Source organism: Aythya fuligula, chromosome 7, assembly GCF_009819795.1.
Source record: "Aythya fuligula isolate bAytFul2 chromosome 7, bAytFul2.pri, whole genome shotgun sequence".
NCBI lineage: Eukaryota > Metazoa > Chordata > Aves > Anseriformes > Anatidae > Aythya > Aythya fuligula.
Window position 1 is genome coordinate 31,828,210 of NC_045565.1, and position 18,938 is coordinate 31,847,147.

The following is an 18,938-nucleotide window of genomic DNA, read 5'->3' on the forward strand; positions in this document are numbered from 1 at the left end:
AGGGGCACCATCACCTCGGGTGGAATTTTCAGCTGAATGCTTCACTAGACATTACCCTTATCTGGGGTAAAAGGATGAAAAAGCATCCATTTAGTGCCATTTGTAAAAAACGTGTCTCCCTGTTAGGGAGGTTTCGTTTGGTTAAGTCCCTTGCATGGTATATAAACCATCTGTGTATGTGTGCCTTAAAGCTGTTCAAGGCTTTTTCCATCAGAAATGCCAGTTTGTTGATATCAACAAACTCATTAACTCAAAATGTGTTTTTAAACAGTCAAAAGGGCTCTTTTTTGCCCTGCACTTAAACATGAAAAATGTGGTTTCAAGTTAACTTTTCATTTAGAAATGTGAGTTATTATGAATCCCAGCTGTTTGGTTTTTGCCTTCCAATTTTCAGTCACAGATTTTAAATCTCAGCGGAGGCAAGTGCAAGGAGGGTTGTTTGAGCACAGGAGCAATAACAGGGCAGAAATTGGAGTCCAAGGGAGGAGACAGCAGGCACTGCAGCAGAGAGAAGCTGATTATAACAGAGGAGGATGCTGAGAAAGTGAGGGTATGAAATTGGGGCCAAAACACCAGCAACATCCTGCAGGTGCTCAGGAGCTGGCTCCCCTGCTCCTGACTCCCACTGAGAAGCCTGAAACTGCTCTGGTGGAAGCATCCATTCCCAAGTCCATCTCCTGTTAGGTACAAGGGGCTGAATCCTGTGGCTGTGCCTTACTGAACCAGGTAACCAGCAGCTACCTGCTGTGGGCGAGAGTCCACCTGGATCCAGAGTGATCCCTTAGGCTCTGTTTTTCATTTTTCACAGAGTTTTAAGCCATACAGTTTCAGGAGCTCAAAGAAGGTTTAGATGAAAGTCAACGACTGGATAAAATGATGTGGTGGAATTAAGGTTGCTCTTGTGAACCTCCAGTGGACTCTGTGCCTCAGCCAACAGAGCAGACTTCCATCCAAAGTGCTCTTTTTTGCTCAGTGCTCTGGCAATGTTGTCTGTTAGTTGCAGTCACTCCCCAGCCCTGTCTTGGCCATTCATGAGCTCATGGCCCCATCCCAAAGAAGGCCACCAGATGGATTTTGCTCCTTTTCCTGGAGGAAGCATATTTTCCCATCCCACCTCGTGTGGCTTGTCCCAAGGGTGGCTGTTTCAGAGGGAAAGGCTCTTTGCATGCCCAAGTGTCTATTTAGCCAGGGTTGCTTCTAGGGAAGCAGGAGCCACCTAAATAACGACTACCTCCATAGCAGGAGCCAAAAGACAAGTTAGCAACAAATGGCGGCCAGCCCACATCCTCTCGCCACTTGGACTGAAGGAGCCGTGCCTGGCCGCTGTAGGAGCCTTCCCTGCAGCTCGTCCCATGCAGTCAGGGTGATCGTAAATCCTCCTCTCCTTTATGAGCTATGAATAGGGCCCTGTCTGACCTAACTAGGGCATGGAGAAGCTATTAGACTTCAGAGCGGGAGCCTTGAAACACATGCCTGGATTCATCAAAGGAATAATGGAAAATATTTTGCTCCACGTGGATTTTAGCTAACAATGTTATTTCTAGCAATTAGGGATTTTCAAACTGTAGCCGCGCTTTTGAGTATTGTGGAAGAAGGGGATGTATTTGTGATTTAAGCACAAGATTGAGAGTCAAGTACTTTGGTACGCTTCCCAGGCATGCACAGAGGGAACATGGGGAAGCCGCTCTGTCTCCCTGCGTGTAATTCTTCCTGCAGTAGCAGTCCATGGCTGAAAGCACACCAATAACTGGAGCCGAATAACTCGAAAGTGGCACTGAAGGGAGAAATAATAACAAACTTAGAAACAAAATGAAACAGGCTTCTAGTATTTGAGCTACAGTGAAATCAACACTGTTCACAGTTAGAGTTTAGAGTTCCTTTTCACACCTTTACTTGTCTGTCACTTCCTACCTTTACCACCATCCTGTAGCATCTTCTGGGAATGTCAAAAGTATAATTGAACTTTCTTTTTATTCCTTCCCAACTATTTTGAGATAGAGTTAGACACTGTGCGTATGTGTGTGTGTGCTTTTAGCTCTGCATATGTTGAATTCCATCAGGAAGTGCATTTTGAAACACTGATCCAATTACTGCTAAAATTCTGTCTTCTTCAGATCTGTCCTGATTTGCTTACTGTTTTACAGTTTATGGAAAATTTGCTTTTGTCCAGTGTAGGACAAAGCATTAGACTTGCAGTCCTGACATAAAACCCTTGGTGACTGCTGTTGTCACACAAGGTTTGCATTGCCAAATAATATCTTCAGCAGGGCATTCTATCAAGAGATTTCTGAAGCACTTCGACCCATATTGATACGTGGACACCACTGTTATGGAGCAGTCCAAACACATGAGATCTTGTATCCAAATTTGTGACCTGTTTGAGAAACTCACATTTCTTCACTTCTATAACCTAACATCTTGTGTTAGCATTCAACTTCCCAAGTGGTCATCCTGTATTTGCACAAATTCAGCTCCAGAAGAAGGCACTGATACTTGCCTAGCACTCACCATACATACATGCATATTTGGCATTTCAAATCTCCATCCTGCAAGACTCAAACTGATGTAGCCTCTCTGATCAGCATTAGGTAATGGGCACAGATCCATTAAGAAATCTGGTAGCCCAACTTCTTTCAGCCTTTTCAGAATAGTATGGCAGAATATTCAGAGTCTCAAAACAACTGAAGGAGAGAAAAGTGGTCATTATTGGGTAATTTGTAAGTAACTTTGAGTCGAGGACTCAGTAGATCTCCTAGATGCTTCTATGACAAGGCAATACTAAGGAGTTCTTCTTTTTTGGCAGTCTTCTGCACAGAAAGCTATGCTTAAATACAATCATTTTCTCTTAAAATCTGTTATTTCAGTTATCTTTTAGATGAAAAACTCCTAGTCTGTGTATGAACCCAACTATAATCTGTAAAGGCCAAAATCAGATGCAACTCTGACCTTTCAAAAAAAAATTGTTCTTTCTGTTACCCTTGCCATTGCTTTATGCCCTAGCAACGACTCATGGAGAAAATTTCTGTTAAGATCCCATAAACAGTTGAGAGCATCTGTGCTTTAAGAGCTAAAATGACCCATATTCAGATACCATCTAAAAGGACAGGAAATTGGATGAAAGATGTTTTTTTAAACCCTTGTAATAAGTTTTATGAGAACATAATCGGTTCATCCCCAAAATGGCCACTAAAAGAGAAGTGCTGCTCTTGTGGATTTTAGCTTTCAGTACATTTTTCATCAGCAATACATATATATATTTTTTTACTTCTATTTTTTGCGGTCACTGTCATTTCCCAAACCAAGTCAGATCGTAATTCTAGACTGTTCAAGCAACCTGCTAAGTATATGTATAAATACATAGCTTTAGACTTAAGCTACAATAGCTAAATCAGCACTGGCCAGATAGACGGGTAATAGTATTATTACTACATTGTGGTTTTCATGTCATTCCTGGGTCTGCTTGGCGAGGGTATCCATTACAGCCTTCCTTCAGATTTATTGTATCAAAGTCACAGCAGTGCATATGTCTTTGAGCGGGCAATAGTTCTGAAATTTGTTCTTCCAGGTGTTTGCCAGTTCAGTCTGATTTACCTTTTTTTTTTTTTTTTTTTTTTTTTTAACTTCCTCCTCATTTATCATCTCAAACAGCTTGTATTGGACCAGGTTACTTAATTGGTTTGGCAGGATTTTCTAGGAACCTTTTTCTAATACGAGCAGTCATGAAAACTGCTAGGCTGACTTTTTTTTCCTGGAAAATCTTTTGATCCTAAGGCTAAAGCTTTGTACCCTGGGCAGTGCCAAGTCGGAATGTCTCTAAGAATTTATCGTTATCATTTAGTAACTGGGACTTCACGCAGCATGTTTTTTCTTCAAATGCCTTCCATGATTACAAAACTTTAACTAAAGTGATTCATGTCTTAGTGGTACACAAATAATACTTTGCTTTATTTGCATCCTGAGAAATCTGCTTAAGAAAGCAGCTCTCAAGTCTGCCTTCTGGAGAGACTGAGTCCAGGATCATGAAAAGTGATGGAGAAATCTTTCTGCTTTGCAGAAGGAGTGTTAGACCAAGGGAAGATGTAAATTAGTAGAAAAGACCCATTGTTCAAAAAAAAGGCAATCTACTGAAGGAATTCACTTGGTGCTTGAAATACCACAGTGGCAAGAATTAACAAAAAATCACCTTCTCTAGCACTGTGAGAAATAATTTTACCTTTTATATACAGCTTCCCTTTTTTTTAAAAAAAAAAAAAAAAAAAAAAGTTGATGTCTCTAGTTACTGGGTGTTTTCTGATCACTGTCTTGGCAAGGCTATAAAATATAAAGGAATTAAATTGTGTGGTGTTAATTAAGATACATCCTCTCAAAAAACATATCAGTAGGGTTTGTTCAAAATATAGTGGAAAAGTTTTAAATGGATTGCGTGTATGGGTTTTACTTCCATCAGAAAATGGTATTTATTCTCCAGATTCTTTAGACAGAGTGTTCAGTTAAGGCCATATCCAAAATGAAGTTATACTGCTGAAATATGAGTGCAAATATTGACAATTTCTTTATATCTGTTCCAGGCAGAGTATGAAATTGCTCCAGATGAAAAGCTGGGAGAGAAAGGAAAGGAAATCATGATGAAATACCTCACCCCAGAGGTAAGGGGCAGCCAAAGTGGTGTTACGGAAGGAATGCTGCAAGGCACACCTTTGCTAAACAAGGTTGTTATTAGCTTTGTAATATAATTTTAGAGTCCTAAAATTTATGGTGGCAATCTCCAGTGTATAAACCTGCAAGTCTTATACAAACACTCAGAGAGGAAAAAAAATGTATTTCAATCCACAAATTGGTTTTTAAGGATGCACTTGAGTTTACTAGGAGCTTAATTCTTCTGAGGATGAGCAGGGGGCTTCTCTGGTCTCTTCATTACGTGTGAAGCTCTACATCTGTGCTGTATGGGAAGACACCTTCACAGCTGTTATCAACAGCTGCCCCAGTTATTTCCTATCTGGTTCAAAAGCAGAGATGTTTCATATACAGCTGTGTAGAAGACACCAGCAGAGATGGTCTTTGATAAAAAACACCTTGGTACAGTAATACCATTCCTTCCCCTACCAGTTGCCCCAGGGTAACCACGAGCATGCAAGATTGAAATTGTGTGATGGGTTTTGGAGCTGAGAGGTGATATTGCCGGTTCTTGTTTCCACCCCTGGCAGTTCCTGACTGTGGCATCTTCGGGTTGTCAGAAGGAAAGGAGCTCGTGGTCACAGCTTTGTCCACAGGGTGGCACTCCGACCAGAACTACGGATTCTCTGCAGGAATTTTGGACAGGCTGCACTGAGACTTACCCTTTTGGGGTTCAATCATTTGCTGGCCACATTTAACCTTTGCACTAAAGTCACTGCCAGTAAGCAATAAACATCCAACTTCAAACACAAGAACAATCCTAGGATTTTTCCTAAGTTGCTTTAATAAGAGTAACCAAGATGTACAATCACTGCTTCAACTTTTTTTACAAGTGAAATACATTTGACCTTCAGGAAAATAAATTGCATTTTTGGCAGATGTCTTTCTAAAGCGTTTAAATGGTACAATATGTTTTGGAGGTGCAGGGGTAGAGCAGACCACTCTTTTTTTCCAGTCATTTTCCTACAATAAATTTCAGTGCATACTTTCAGTTATCTCAGGCTGCATTTTGGGATCTGGTTTCATTTACTGTGCCTGGCTAGTTTCATGTGCAGCCATTTAGCACTGCCAGCGTGAGTTCCTGCTGCCCATTCATTAGGGACATGAAGTTCTACTGGTTTTCATCCACTGAGGTGACCGTTTGTCTTAAAATTCCAGAGGAAAGAGGAACAAATACAGAGGGAAAATGTTTCCCACTGCTCTAGTCATCGTCGGGAAATGGAGAAAGGCATTTTGCTGGTATCAGGGATACTGAAGTGACAGGATAGCGCTGTTTAGCTTCAGCTAAGTGCAGCTGGTCTTGGTGCAGGTTTCCATATGCCAAAACCCTTCAGTGCTGTCCCATTGTGCTCCTGCCATCCCTGTCCATTTCCCAGAAGCCCCATAATGCAGCAGAATCACATGGAGTAGTTTAGTGAGGTCAAGGACTGTGCAGCGAGGACCAAGCTGAGACCAGTTGCTTCTTCATCAAGAAAAAATGGTGGTGTTGCAGGAAAGGAAATTAATGGGACTCCAGAGCTGGCATTTCCATTTTCTGCCATGCTCTACACTTCATGTTTGACCTGCATGCCTGATTTCTCAGTACTTAAAATGGGTGCAGTCTGTTCTGAAACTTCTGTGGTGTTTGCAAATTACCTTAAAGTCTTAGGGCAGAAGGGAACACAAAGTTATGCTCCTTCTGTTGTAATCTAAAACTGGCTCCCTGGTGATTATGCTCTAATTTCAGTGTTGCTTTTTTTTTTTCTTTCTTTCTTAACGGGAAACTTCTGCTTCTTCTCAGAGGAATGTTTAAACCATTCTGTGTGTAATGGAAAACACTTTCTAGAGGCAAGGTTGACTGTGCCATTGCAATGGGTTGACTATTAGTTTTTCTAATATGTCTCCCCCACAACTAATGTGTAAATTTCTAGAGCAAGGTCTGGATTTTGCCATTTCATTCTAGTTACCTAACAAAGGTACTCAGATTAGGAGTTCAGATCCTTACTCTTCTTTCTAGCCTAGAAAGAGAAGTAAGAACTTCCAAAGGACAGAGGTCCTCTCAGCCATTAGAGGTGAGTGATTCAAAGACAGTTTAGATGTCTTTGCAGTCAAGAGGGCTGAATCTGGGTCCAAATGTCCTTGCAAAGTATCATCTTGGCCAGCAATGAAATCATCTTTTCATTAGATGCCACATTTCCTCATTTAGCTATCAGTCCCTTGAAAGATACAAAGAGCCGCTGATTCCAAAGCCTTCTGCTTTCAGAGGAATATTTCTTTTAAGTAGGTGTGTGTCTGTACTTCAAAGAACCTCATTGTCTTGATATAAAAACAGTGTGACATACAGCTTGACTGATAGAATAAAATGATAGGTTTAGTTCTTGGACAGACAATTCAGTCTTATAATGTGAGAAGTATTTTTCCCAGGGTGCAGGATCAGAAGCAAAATCAAAACAAAAAGTAGACTTCAAGCTCTTTAATATTTATAAATGATTTTTAGTTCCTACTTAGTTTTTAAAATGTCATACATATTTAACATACAATGTGTCAGTGTATCATCATTCCAGAATGCAGTCATTTGCATAGGAACATGTGCTTTATTTAATAAAACATATACTACTTGTACAGCAGAAAGAGAAAGAAAACATTTTCCCAGAGGAGTAGACATCACACCAGCACTTACAACCTCACGTGGCTCGTGCAGTCGCTGTCAGTGAGGTGTTACTACACAGTGCTGCAGTGAGGAAAGCCAGGTGTGTGGGAGCAGGGAGTGCCCACATGGACAGCTCTAGTGAGAGCATTTGGCATCAGTCCTGAAGCAGCTAAACAAGCCCAGTGCTTATCGAGATGGCTGAGCGGGGAGGCACTTTTTCATATAATCATGACTCAGGCTCTGCACTGCTTTAACATCCTGGGCATCCTGGGCAGCAGGAAGACATCAATATTCCCTCTCTCTTGTCAGAAGTACATTGAAGCATCCATATCCAACAGGCCATTCTGCACTAATTGATGGGAAGGAAATGTAAGGCCTACATGTGATCGTCACGCTAATGATGCCAAGACAGAAGCTTTTCTATGACTTCCTGAGCAGCTTTGCCTGAATGGTGAACAGGAGACAGAAAACCCACAGAAGAGAAACCCACCCTTGACACATGCTCTGAAGAAGTCTTAGGTTACTTCTCCAAGCAGGTCCCACTTTCATTAGGCCACTTTCAAGGCTATGTGGGGATGAGTACTGGTGAGAGGGCCTCATCTGTCAACAGGAACAGTCTTGTGCCCAACGAGGCATGTGCCATCTCAGTGCTGTGATCTGAAGGGAAACGCACCCGCAGGCTGTCTTTGCTTTGCAGGAGCAACACAATAGTTGCCACACTGGCAACATCAAGATTTCTTGACTGCAGCCTTGCTTCTTCAAAGGAGGCTTTAACAGTTTCCATGAAAAAGGCACTTAAAGCTGCCTTCTTGACTTAATAAGCCCGTAGGGCAAAAGTCCAACCCACAGGAAGTCTAAAATTTCTGAGGTTGTGAAATATGATGGTAAAACTGCTAAAATGAATTGGTCACAAATATTTCTTTCCTGACTTTTCCTAATCTCAACAGTTGAGTGGGAATGTTTCAGATTTAGGTTCCAGTTCTGTCCGTAAATAGAAAAGCCCTCATTGCTTCGTGGAACTGTTGAGTTTAACTGAACCCAGCCTGCCTTCATTACCTGGCTTCTTCTGGTCCTGCAAGAGCAAAGAGATATGCTTACCTTTGTACTGCTCTTAAATTAGAGTTATACATCTGTGTGCAGTAATTTTGCCTTCCTGCCTGAAAGCCACCATGCCTTACTCTACTAAATCACTAATACATTGTTTTCTTTTTCCGTAAAGCATGCACCTTGAGATACCTTGAGAGACACTGTATAAAACTAAATTGATTCAAAATGGCTATTAACACAGTCTCCATATGCCATTATAGTTTATACGTGGACTCAGCTGGGTACTAAAAATGTTCCTGAATACGATGTCTAATGTGTATTGTTATGCCCATTAATATGCTTCACAGAATGTGAAGAACAGCAACAGCATTAGTTTTCTTATCTGAAATCCTGTTCCGTCTCCTTTCCTCCAGGAAATGCACAGTATAAAGACCACATTTTCAACGTCTTTCTTTTCTGCAAAAGGTTAGGTGGATGCAGCAACAACCTCCTTACTCCAGTCTAAGCAGAGCAATGGGTATTTTGCTAAATGAAAATATGTCTTTGTTTTTATGAACAATTATAGGATAAGGAAGGGTGGGAAAAGTCCTATGAAAGGGAAACTAGCTGATCAGCAGTGCCTGGCATTCCACTTGTCTACTGGTTAAAAAGTGCTCTTCTCTTACATCAGCTCTTTCTGGAGAAGATAATATATATGTAATATGGGTGAGATGAAATTAAAATTATTTATGAGCCCTTCTACTGGACAACGTAATGCTGCTAAGTCCAGGCTCCTGCTCACAAACACTCTTTCTCAACTCAGTACATTGCCAGAGAGTTGTTTTCTTTTTGCACACCGTAGCTTTAATCTTGATGCCAAGGAGCTTTTCCTCCCGTTGCTCTCTCCTTGACATTTCTTTTCCCCTTCCTATTTTCATCATGAAAATAAATGCAAACTTCGGCACTTATGTTTCTGAGTGAGTCATCTTCTCTGATCACTAAAGGCTTCCATCTCCCATAAGGAAAGTTTCATGCATCACTTCTTAATGGTTCTGGCTGAATCCCATTTGTGGAAGGGCAGGTCACACCGTACCAGGAATCAGATTCAAGTGCTGAGACCTCTTCCTCTAACTGTTTAGTTTTACTAAATGCCTTCTAGGGAAGATGTTATAATTAGTTATTGGAGTGGCCAAATAAAACCTGAATGTCACTGTAAGTGAAACTCTGAAAGAAAAATAAAAAAAAAAAAAAAGGGGGGAAAAAAACACAACACAACATTAAGCTTCTGTAAAGCAATCTGCAGAATTTCATGTGACAGAGAGGCTTTGTGTTTTGAAAAGAAAGCCTTCTGGGACTCTTCTACATTGTTACGTTTCTCGTGCAAATTCAGCTTATATCACTTATATCCAACAAGTCATCTCTGTCCCCTGTAAGCTTATTATCTTGGCGATAAAAGGTCAACACAATATCACTTTTCACTGGCTACTGTGAATGGTCCCTTAAGGCATGGTCCAAGCACTATCTTCAGAGCTAGTTTTCAATTTTTTCTAAACTCTATGCATTTCTCTAAAGACCCAGTTGAAGTAGGAAAAGAATGAAGTGCCTGTCTGTATACAATGTGTTACTTGGACTTGGAGTGGGCCAGAATTATTTACTCGCTTAAAATGTTATTCACTGCTTCCACTGGGTTCCTATTAGAAGACCTTTCAGGATGCTAAATACTTAAGTAGAAATCTTGGCCTTACTTGAGCCATGGAGAGTTTTGCCATTTAATTAATTGCCCTGGGACTTTACCTTGTGACTCAATGGATTTCTCATCTCCCCATTCTATTGACTTCACTACTCTACAGGCACCATTTTAGCCACAGATGATAGCATTACTTAGGCCTTTGCTTTGCAGCTAGCATAATCAATACATAATCCAGTCTCCAGAGAAATCAATAGATAATTCTTGTTGTTGTTACGGAGACAGCGCAATCGATATCTCTGCTGATCACTATGTCTTAGTCCAGGAAAGTACCCCTCTCAGCTCATCTTTCCAAAGTTCAATTCTGGGAAAATATCTGAGCAGCAGAACAGCAGCCTTGTTACTCAAATTAATGCTTTCTAATCAGAATTTATTTTAATAAGCATTCTTCTGTCACTGCAGCCAGGCTGTAATATGGTGTGTCAGAGGAATCCAAAAAATCACAGTGTTGCCTTGATTAGGAGTTCCTTTGCTGTGGTCTCAGACTAAAAGACATTTTCTCACGGTTTCTTCAAGTCCTATTTCCTCATCCTTTACCCACTGTTTATAATACAAATGTTAGTTAACTAAACACTTACTGAGCATTTCTGTCTCTTGCGATGGTGCCAAACTGCACAACAGCCTCATGGAAACAACACGGAGTCTGCTCTATCCTGGCGACACTTCCCCAGAATAGGTTCTTGAGCAGTCCTCAGAGCCTTGTCCTGTATATTTAAGGAGGGCTGCGTTTGCAATGCACTTGCTCAGGCTGGTTGAAGGCTTGGTCTGGGGTCATTAACCACACTGGTTTTATCCTAAGCAGTGTTATTAGTTGAAGGTCTGCTTTTCCTTCCCTGTCATTTTGGAGAGGTTACACTCCCGAGTTCACAACTCTCATGTGGAGAAGACGCTTCTTAACTGTTTGTCATTTGTGGTCAGGAAAATCTTTGGTCAGTGGGCAAAAGCCTTCTAGCTGCTCTGTGTTTGCTGGAAGTACTCTGACTTGACCCTTTGGAAAATGGAAACTTGCTTCAGCTAATTCATGTCAACCACACATGTAAACCTGGCTTACATCTGTCTGCTGAGGGAGGGCAGGCCCCCCAGGCTGCTATGACTCCTCTCGGAGACTAGCCAGGGCATCTGAAAAGGCTGAGGACACTCTGCAAATAAAGAGCAGCCTGCTCAGGATTATCTGAGCACTGAAAGGATGTACTTGTCTGCCCTTGGCTAATGAATATGCTCATTAGTTTCCTCCTGACTTTTTCAAGGGGTTATCTTTTCCTTATCCCATCTGCATACCCCTCATCACTTATACTTAGTTCATGTGGCTCATCGAATGGCCAGATAAGTTCATTCTAAGCCTTTAAGGTTCATTCAGCTTCTCAGATACAGCCTCTTCTATCTGAAACATGTGTCCACATGGGAAAAAGGAATCAGCCTTTTCCAGCTGTCTGAAACACTGCCTTGTAAGACATCCAAGCAATCTGCAGGAGGTAACTTTTGTGCATTTGCGCAAAATGACAATAAAATAGACCTTTGGTGAGTCTGGTTTCTTGCATTCCCAACACACGCAGTGTAAACTTGGCTGGTCCAAACACGGGCAGGCATTTAGACAGGAGAGATGAGGAGCCCAGAGTGACTTTGAGGGTCTCATTTTTTAGATGATTAAAGTGCAGTGAGGTGAATGGCACTCTAAGTGTAATGCAGAACACATTAAATAACATTGCATGGCATATCCACGCAAATTTCTGTGGACAGTTTCTCAACAGTACAGGAGTGCTTTGTTAGTCCTCCACAGCAGTTCAGTGCACCCATTGCAACTTGCAGCAATTTTCTTGGTTGTTTCAGCTTTGGGTTTCTGAAGCTAAAAGTAGAAGGGGTCAACAAATGTCTTTTTGAGACATTTATTTGATTTATTGTGCTAAGCTCAAGCAGTAGTAGGCAACTGTGCACTTGACCTCTACAAAAAAGAGGATAAAGAGACACGTGATGAAAATGGAAGTTAAACATAACCTATTCCTCATATGGTTCCCTAAGAGTAGAGAATTAGGATTCTGGAAAAACAGAATGATTTAAAATAAATAAATAAATAAATAAATCTGTTGACTATGAATGTATTTTAGAAGTAACCCAAATGTTTAAGTAATGGAAATGTGGCACTTTTCTTTCTATTCTTTTTTTTTTTTTTTTCTTCAGTAATGCAACTACACTTACAAAACTCACTTAACCTGCATGCCAAGCCTCAGCTTGTAAGTTGTTTTATTTAATCAAGCTAGAGTCTGACCTGAGTCAAAAATCAAGCATATAGCAAATTTATTATCCTAGCACAGATGCTGTTTGTCCCACAAGCAAAGCAGAGGAAGAGTGGAAAATGCCACTGCAAACAGTTTGTCATCTCCTACAATAAATGTCTTCCCTCTCAATTCTTTGCTGAAGGCAATTACCATATGATTGTTAATGGATTGTGTGACACAGGTGATTAGGGAATGCCCTGTTTTTAGCTGTGCAAGATAGATTATGTTTGCTTTCCTGGGTGTTTCCAGTCTTTCTGCGAGTAGTCCACTCTTTCCTGACAGATGTGATGTTTATTTAATTCTCTTCTTAATCCTTTTCAAGGCCTTCCCAAACTCTCTGCTGAATTTTCATCTCTTCTTTCAGGTGTTTCCCCAGGATTTTGGCCTAAAAAGGTGAAGGCAAATTCTGCAAAATCCCCACTGCAACTGATAGAGCACGACAGCCACTGACTTAAGTGCAGCCTGGCTTAGGTCTTTATGCATGAGTTACCTTCATCCAGAGCAAATAGATCATGGACTTCAGTGTGAGGATGGCTTGCAAAGGAAGGGTTAGTCATGTTTGCAGGCTTATATTTCAGAAAAGTGAATTCAAGCAGGGATCTGTTTGTTTTCCTGCAAGAAAGCCATTCAATAATGTTGAGGTTGTAAATGTGTGTTTATAGATAGAGGGATTTTTTTAATGGAACAAATGACATTTGGTTTACCAGAGGAAGCCAAACTAAGACTGTTGCAACATAAGGTTGCTTGCTAATGTTTAGGCTATCCATCAGTAAGGGAGGACGTTAAAAGGTAGAAAGGCTCTGATAAGAGGCTGGACATTGGATGCTATCCAAACGTATTAAGCACACATGACCAGAGAAGAAACCTGCTAACAGAAGCTTTCAAAATTGACCTGTCCTTTTTCGCCACTAATGTTGAGAGTACTATTTGCTTCCAAAAATGCTTGATCAAATGTCTGCCTGCTTGTAGTAATGCACTAGGGCAACGGTTCAGCTGGGTTGCTAAAAAAAGATGTTACCTTCTGAACTAATGACACTTCCAAGGACTGTGTGAGTAGCCTAATTTTGGTTAGTATTAGTCTTCTTTTCTACTCTGTTTCCCAAGCTAGCCCCCTCACCCTACTGACAGCTACTGGCACTGGTTAGTTCATCTGTTTTCATACCTTAATCTGTTTGTAAAATTCTTTTAAAAGGGGAAAAAGGCAACAAAAATTCAAACATACATTCCCTTCCCTCACTTAAAAACAAGTTTATATAAAACAATTTCAGCTATTTAGTTTATGAGCACCCCTAAAACAATAAAGTTTTGTGTATATACAAAGAAAGAATAGTTATTTAGGGGTAAAGATACCTCTATAAGCAGGTTTCCAAAGTGTTTAAAACAGTGTGGGTGGAGAAGGACTAGGGTTTAAAGATACTAAAAAATATCTTGCTAAGCACTTCTTGTGAGGCCCAGTTTTGCACTAATTGAAGTTCAAAGCAGAGCTTCTGTGGTGACCAGTTTATGTTCTTAACGTAAGCTGTACCAAAAACCCCATAGCTGGTTGGGATTGCGGTGAGTCTTTGTGTTTAATTGAAGAGTATAAAGCCTGAAGCCGATTGCAGGACTTGCAAAAGAAGCTGATGAGACAACTACATTTTGTCCCATGAGAAATTCTGTTATTTCAAAATTACTTTCTGTGAGGCTTTGAGTGTTTAAGATTTCCTCTGGTCACCTATAGGAGCCAGGAGGAAATTTCTCCTTCTTGATCTAGGCAATCTTTTCCCTTCCTTTGTTGCTCTGAAATGAATGTTGTGGTTATGCCCCCAGATTCTCCAAATCAAATAATTTAACATTCCAATGAAACCACTCTTTGGATTGAAGATCTGTATTTGGGGAACATTTTGACTCGTAGTATTTGCATAGCAGTTACTTGTTTGCCACCATCAGGAGCAGAAATATGGTTTCTAGAAAGGAGCATTTTGTTTTCAATGATAGCAGCTACAGAAAGTTCTCCTGACCATAGCAGAACCTGTCTGTGAGTAAAAGGAGAGCCATGAAAAATGCTTTGTATACGTTTCTAGCACTTGTCAGAAAGGACACCACAGTGGCTTCTAAGTTCTCCATGGTTCAAACCTGCAACTTGTACCCCAGCATCAAAGAGGAAAGGTGCTGAGGAAAGGTCCCAGAGAGGAAACTTCTCCTGTTCTTACCCCTGGGTTTGCTGAGGCCCAAGAGGCACCCCAGTGAGTCTGGAGCAAGCAAGTCTGCCTGGAGCTAGCGTATGTCTGCTTCAGTAAATAAGTTCATAAACTGAGGTTGTTAGCATTTTGTGATGGATTAACACAGCCCCTCCAGGCAGAAGAACATGTTCAGCTGTTTGCTGAGGGCTCTATTGTCTTCAGCCATTGTATGTTTCTGTGTCAACAAATGTTTTGATAGCTCAGTAGAATATGAGGGAAAACAGATTCATCACGGCTCCAGATCGGTTTGCAGCTACAAAACAAACCCCGGAGTTGATAGGCACTGCTGATTCGGTTCATTTAGCTACCAGCAAGTCATCCCGCCCCCAGCACTGGGGCTCCCATTTGTCTCAGAGACACAGCACCAGGCTGCTTCTTAGAAGAGTGGGCCAAAGACCCACTTTTATAATCCTGGGTGAGGTATTTCGTGTGTTCCCACTGCCAGGGCTAGTGTGATTGGTTTGCACTGGGAGCTCTGTAAGCTGTGCCTGGCACTATGGGCCCCCCTTTCTCAGGTATAATGTCTGTACACATTATTAATAGATAAATAGCTACTAATAATACAGCTGCTCTCCATACTCCCCATCAACCTCACTGCCAATTCCTTCATCTGTCATCTCAAAGAAAATATCCTGGAATTATGAAGCCTTGTGCTTTACTGGTTTGCCTCATACAGACCCAGATGACTTTGTGGTAGGAAAAAAAAAGGAAAAGAAAATGCAAAAGTTGATTACTTAAAATGTTGCAGCTGCTCCTGATGTAAAATTGGCTGCTTACTACAAATACTGCTAAATATGAGCAGACAAGATCAGACACAGGGCAAGAAAAAAAGAATGTTCCAATATTTTTGGGCATAACACCAAAAAGAGTCAGGAGACTGTGTGTGCTGTGATCGTACTGCAACCTTTCCCTCACCAGGTCGAAACGTGCCTAACCTGGACTTCCCAAAATCAAACTACTGCCAAGACTCTGCTCTATCTCCCCTTCTTTGCCTTCCCCTGTGTTTTTCACCATCAGTCCCTTCACGTTTCCCCTCTGTCTTTCACCAGCTGCGTGGCCGCTGCTTTCCAAGCTCAGGCTGAACCTCGGGTGCTGCTGGCCTGCCCCAGCCCAATGCAGGAGGAGACGCCTCTGGTAGCTGCCAGGATGACTTATGTACATCTACCCAGTCTCCTTTTTTTTAGTAGCCGCTTTAGTTACAGTCCTCCTTATGGCTCCTTATAAGTGATAGCCTCAAAGGACTGAGGGCAGTCACCCCTGATAGTCACTACCTGTCCTGGAAACTACTTGCCCTGCTAGGTGAGCCTTCCTCAGACACCTGGGTGAAGGCAGTATTTCCAGGCTTTTGTGTATGAACTCATCACGCCATGCACCACCTCACAACAAAGTTCGTTTCAGCCTGATCCTTCCATAGTTTTGAGGTCTCCACTGGTAGCAAATCCGTGTAGAGATTTGCAAAGAGATTATATGTGGAAAATTGCTGTCAACTGCTGACAGTACACATATCATTAAGACAGAAGTGCTTGGAGACAGATCAAGAGAAGTTACAGCTTGAACTTTTGTCCATTGACTGAAACATTTTTAATTGTTTTAAGCTTGTTTGTTGTGGAATGTTTTCATAACCTGAGATGTAACATATGCTGCACATTGTTTGTTTTATGCAAGTGACTTTTAAAATAATTCATATCATTTCGATATCATGGCTGCATGTCTGAAACTTGCCGGGAGAGCAGTTGTATTTATAACCACAAAGTTAGTACGAAGTCTATTCACTCTAAGTGTGGTATCTTCCTGGTCCATATCATTTTGGCAGTGATGAACAGTCGTGTTTTAAGATACTATGATGACTCACATCCACTGGCAAGAGTTGGTAGAAAATGCAAACCTGTATTTCTAGGTTTCTATTTCTTTTTTCAGTAATTGCAAGCTACAGATTGACTGATTTGGGGAATCTGAGCATCTCTAGCTTCCACTTATCTCAGTGAGACTTCTTTGATTTTGGTCACAGACCAACACTTCTGCAAAACACAATTCTTAACCACCCTGCTCTTCCGCTCACTGTTCCTTAAAGTACTGTGAGATTGCCACCTATTGCCTCGTGAGGACTTAATCGTGCAACAGAGTTTTAATGTTTTAAGGTTCTTGGAAGAAAAGCGCTGTGTAAGGATAAAGTATTGCCATTATCCCTCTGTAGTAAAGATCTGTTCTGTTTGTTGCAACGTCAGTCTGACCAAAGTCATTGCTATCCCTTTTTGTGATCCAGTTAGCCAAAGCTCAGGGTTCTGCAATCTATTTCTTTTTGTAGGAGACCGTGGTGATTGAGACAAGTGTCTTTGAAGCAGGACTGTTCTTTCACAAAGCAGATTCTTGTTCCTAAGGATCTGCTCTGGGCTCCATGCAGTTACTGGAAATAATTGGAGTTGGTTACACCCAGACACCTGCTGCTCACTCCACCCTGGTTTCAGAACGGCAAACCCCAACTGACGGAGTTAGCAGGAAAATACTTTTACAGCAGCTAGCTGGCTGGCTGCTTTCACTTCCACAGACTTCGAGGCACCACATCTGGACCGAAGTCACCCATTTCAATGATTTGGCAGTTCTATCTCAAGGAAAAATTAGAACAAATAACACTTTTTAAGGAAAAAGTAAAATTATAAGAGGTTTCCTGAATGCCTCCCTTGGCACTGCCAGCGTTTCAGCTTGTTTTATAATGAGCCTGATGAGCTGATTTTGATCGATGAGAGGTGAGGTGTCCTCCCCACTGTCAGGGAAGTGTAAGTACCATGAGAAGTGTTGCAAGCACCATGTTAAAGGCAGAGGGAAGGTCCTAGGAGGAGGCTTACTTGTTTTCTGTCCTGTTCCATTAAGCCTGAGGGGCTGATGGGCTGAGTGAAGTAGCCTGCAGCAAAACTTACTGAGCTGTCAAAAAGGAGAGTTTACATTTTAAAGTATCATAATACAAGGTGACACTTAAAATAACAGATAATGGGGACCTATGCAGCCTGGAAGTTTTCGTGTGAGTCTAAACTGGATTTCACCTCTTTTTGGTACCTTTAGTGAGGTGCCAAGTGCCGTGAGAGGGCTGGTTACAGGTGCAGCACGCACACAGCTGCGTCTGGCAATGCAGGACAAACCAGGCTGTGTTCCTGTTGTGGTGCCCTCTGCGCCCACCAAGAATTTGCAATTTTCAAGCCACTTCTGGAACTGGAAGAGCAACTGGGAGACTATCTTTTGTCTTTTAAATCAGAAAAAAAAATGAATAAAATAAAATTTAGAAGTGCAGATTTTTTTCTCAGAGTATTCCCTGGCAGTCAGAAGTAACCGTGTAGCCCTGTCCGGTTTTCTGGATGAACACCAATCCAATTCCTAGCTGTATTTTTTTTTCTGAAAAATTAAACAAGAGGGCATCATAAACTGAGATGTTGCTTTGCTGATAAAATAAATGTAAGAAAGTTTTCAGTTTCTGACCGTATGTGAGAAGATACAGGAGAGAGGAGATTTTGGTTAAAATCTGGTGAAAGCAGTTGGGGATTTTGGCCTTTTATTAAACTGTCTGGTCAAAAAGAAAGGTAACCTGATGAGAGAAAAAAATGTTGTTGGATCAATTTAAGCACTTTTTGCAGTGCCAGAGTCTTGGGCCATGAATCTGGTTCCAGTCCCGTTAGCTTTACCCTGGTGTTACTCTGTTGACTCGGTTGGCTTCGTTTCTGATTTACATTAGTGTAAGTGAGATCAAAATCACTTTCTTTGCCTTTGGGAAATAGAATAGTCAGGGAAAATAAAAGACTGTACTTGTTAAAACTACTCGGTGGTTTGTTTTTGAATACAAGGGAATGTAACAGGTTTCTGCAGGTGTTTCTGAAGAGTTAGCAGAAAATCCTTTGTCCCAAGCTCAGATATCTTAATGGAGGTGCGTGGCTTTCGTAGCTGCTGCGGGACATTTAATACGTTCAGAAAGGTGTCTGTTCCCCTGTGAAAGCCAAGCCTGCTTTTACAGCCAGGACCCACAACGCAGTAGGAGAACAGTGCTAATAACCACAGCATCGGGGCTGCAGAAACCTTTTGCACCTCCCCTGGGAAGAAGCAACTTTTTCTTCCTTAAGTGGTCAAAGTGTTACCTTTGGATGATTTCGCTCTTGGGATCCAAATGCTTGCTTGTGCTCATAACCTGTGCTTCCTAATTGTTCTCCAGGTGAGCGAAAGTAGGTTGGTGGGCTGGGTTTGGGTTTGCAATTGTTTCTGGTTTTGTTTTAACATCTGCAGGCGGTAGGTATGCACAGTACTCAAAACAGGGAAAGGATTATTTGATGGGGGCAGTGGGAACAGTGAGGTCTGAGGGAAAACCTCAGGAAGGGTTGTACAAAGAC

At 41.5% G+C, this 18,938-nt stretch overlaps 1 protein-coding gene across 1 annotated transcript in view; it reads left to right on the forward strand.

Moving 5' to 3' along the window:
- The window catches only part of GRK5 (G protein-coupled receptor kinase 5), a 164,945-nt gene that overhangs the window by 108,284 nt on the left and 37,723 nt on the right, over nucleotides 1-18,938 (forward strand). Inside the window, exon 4 of the mRNA XM_032190945.1 lies at nucleotides 4,569-4,646. Within this exon, the coding sequence (XP_032046836.1) occupies nucleotides 4,569-4,646 (78 nt within the window). The remainder of the gene's footprint in view (nucleotides 1-4,568; nucleotides 4,647-18,938) is intronic.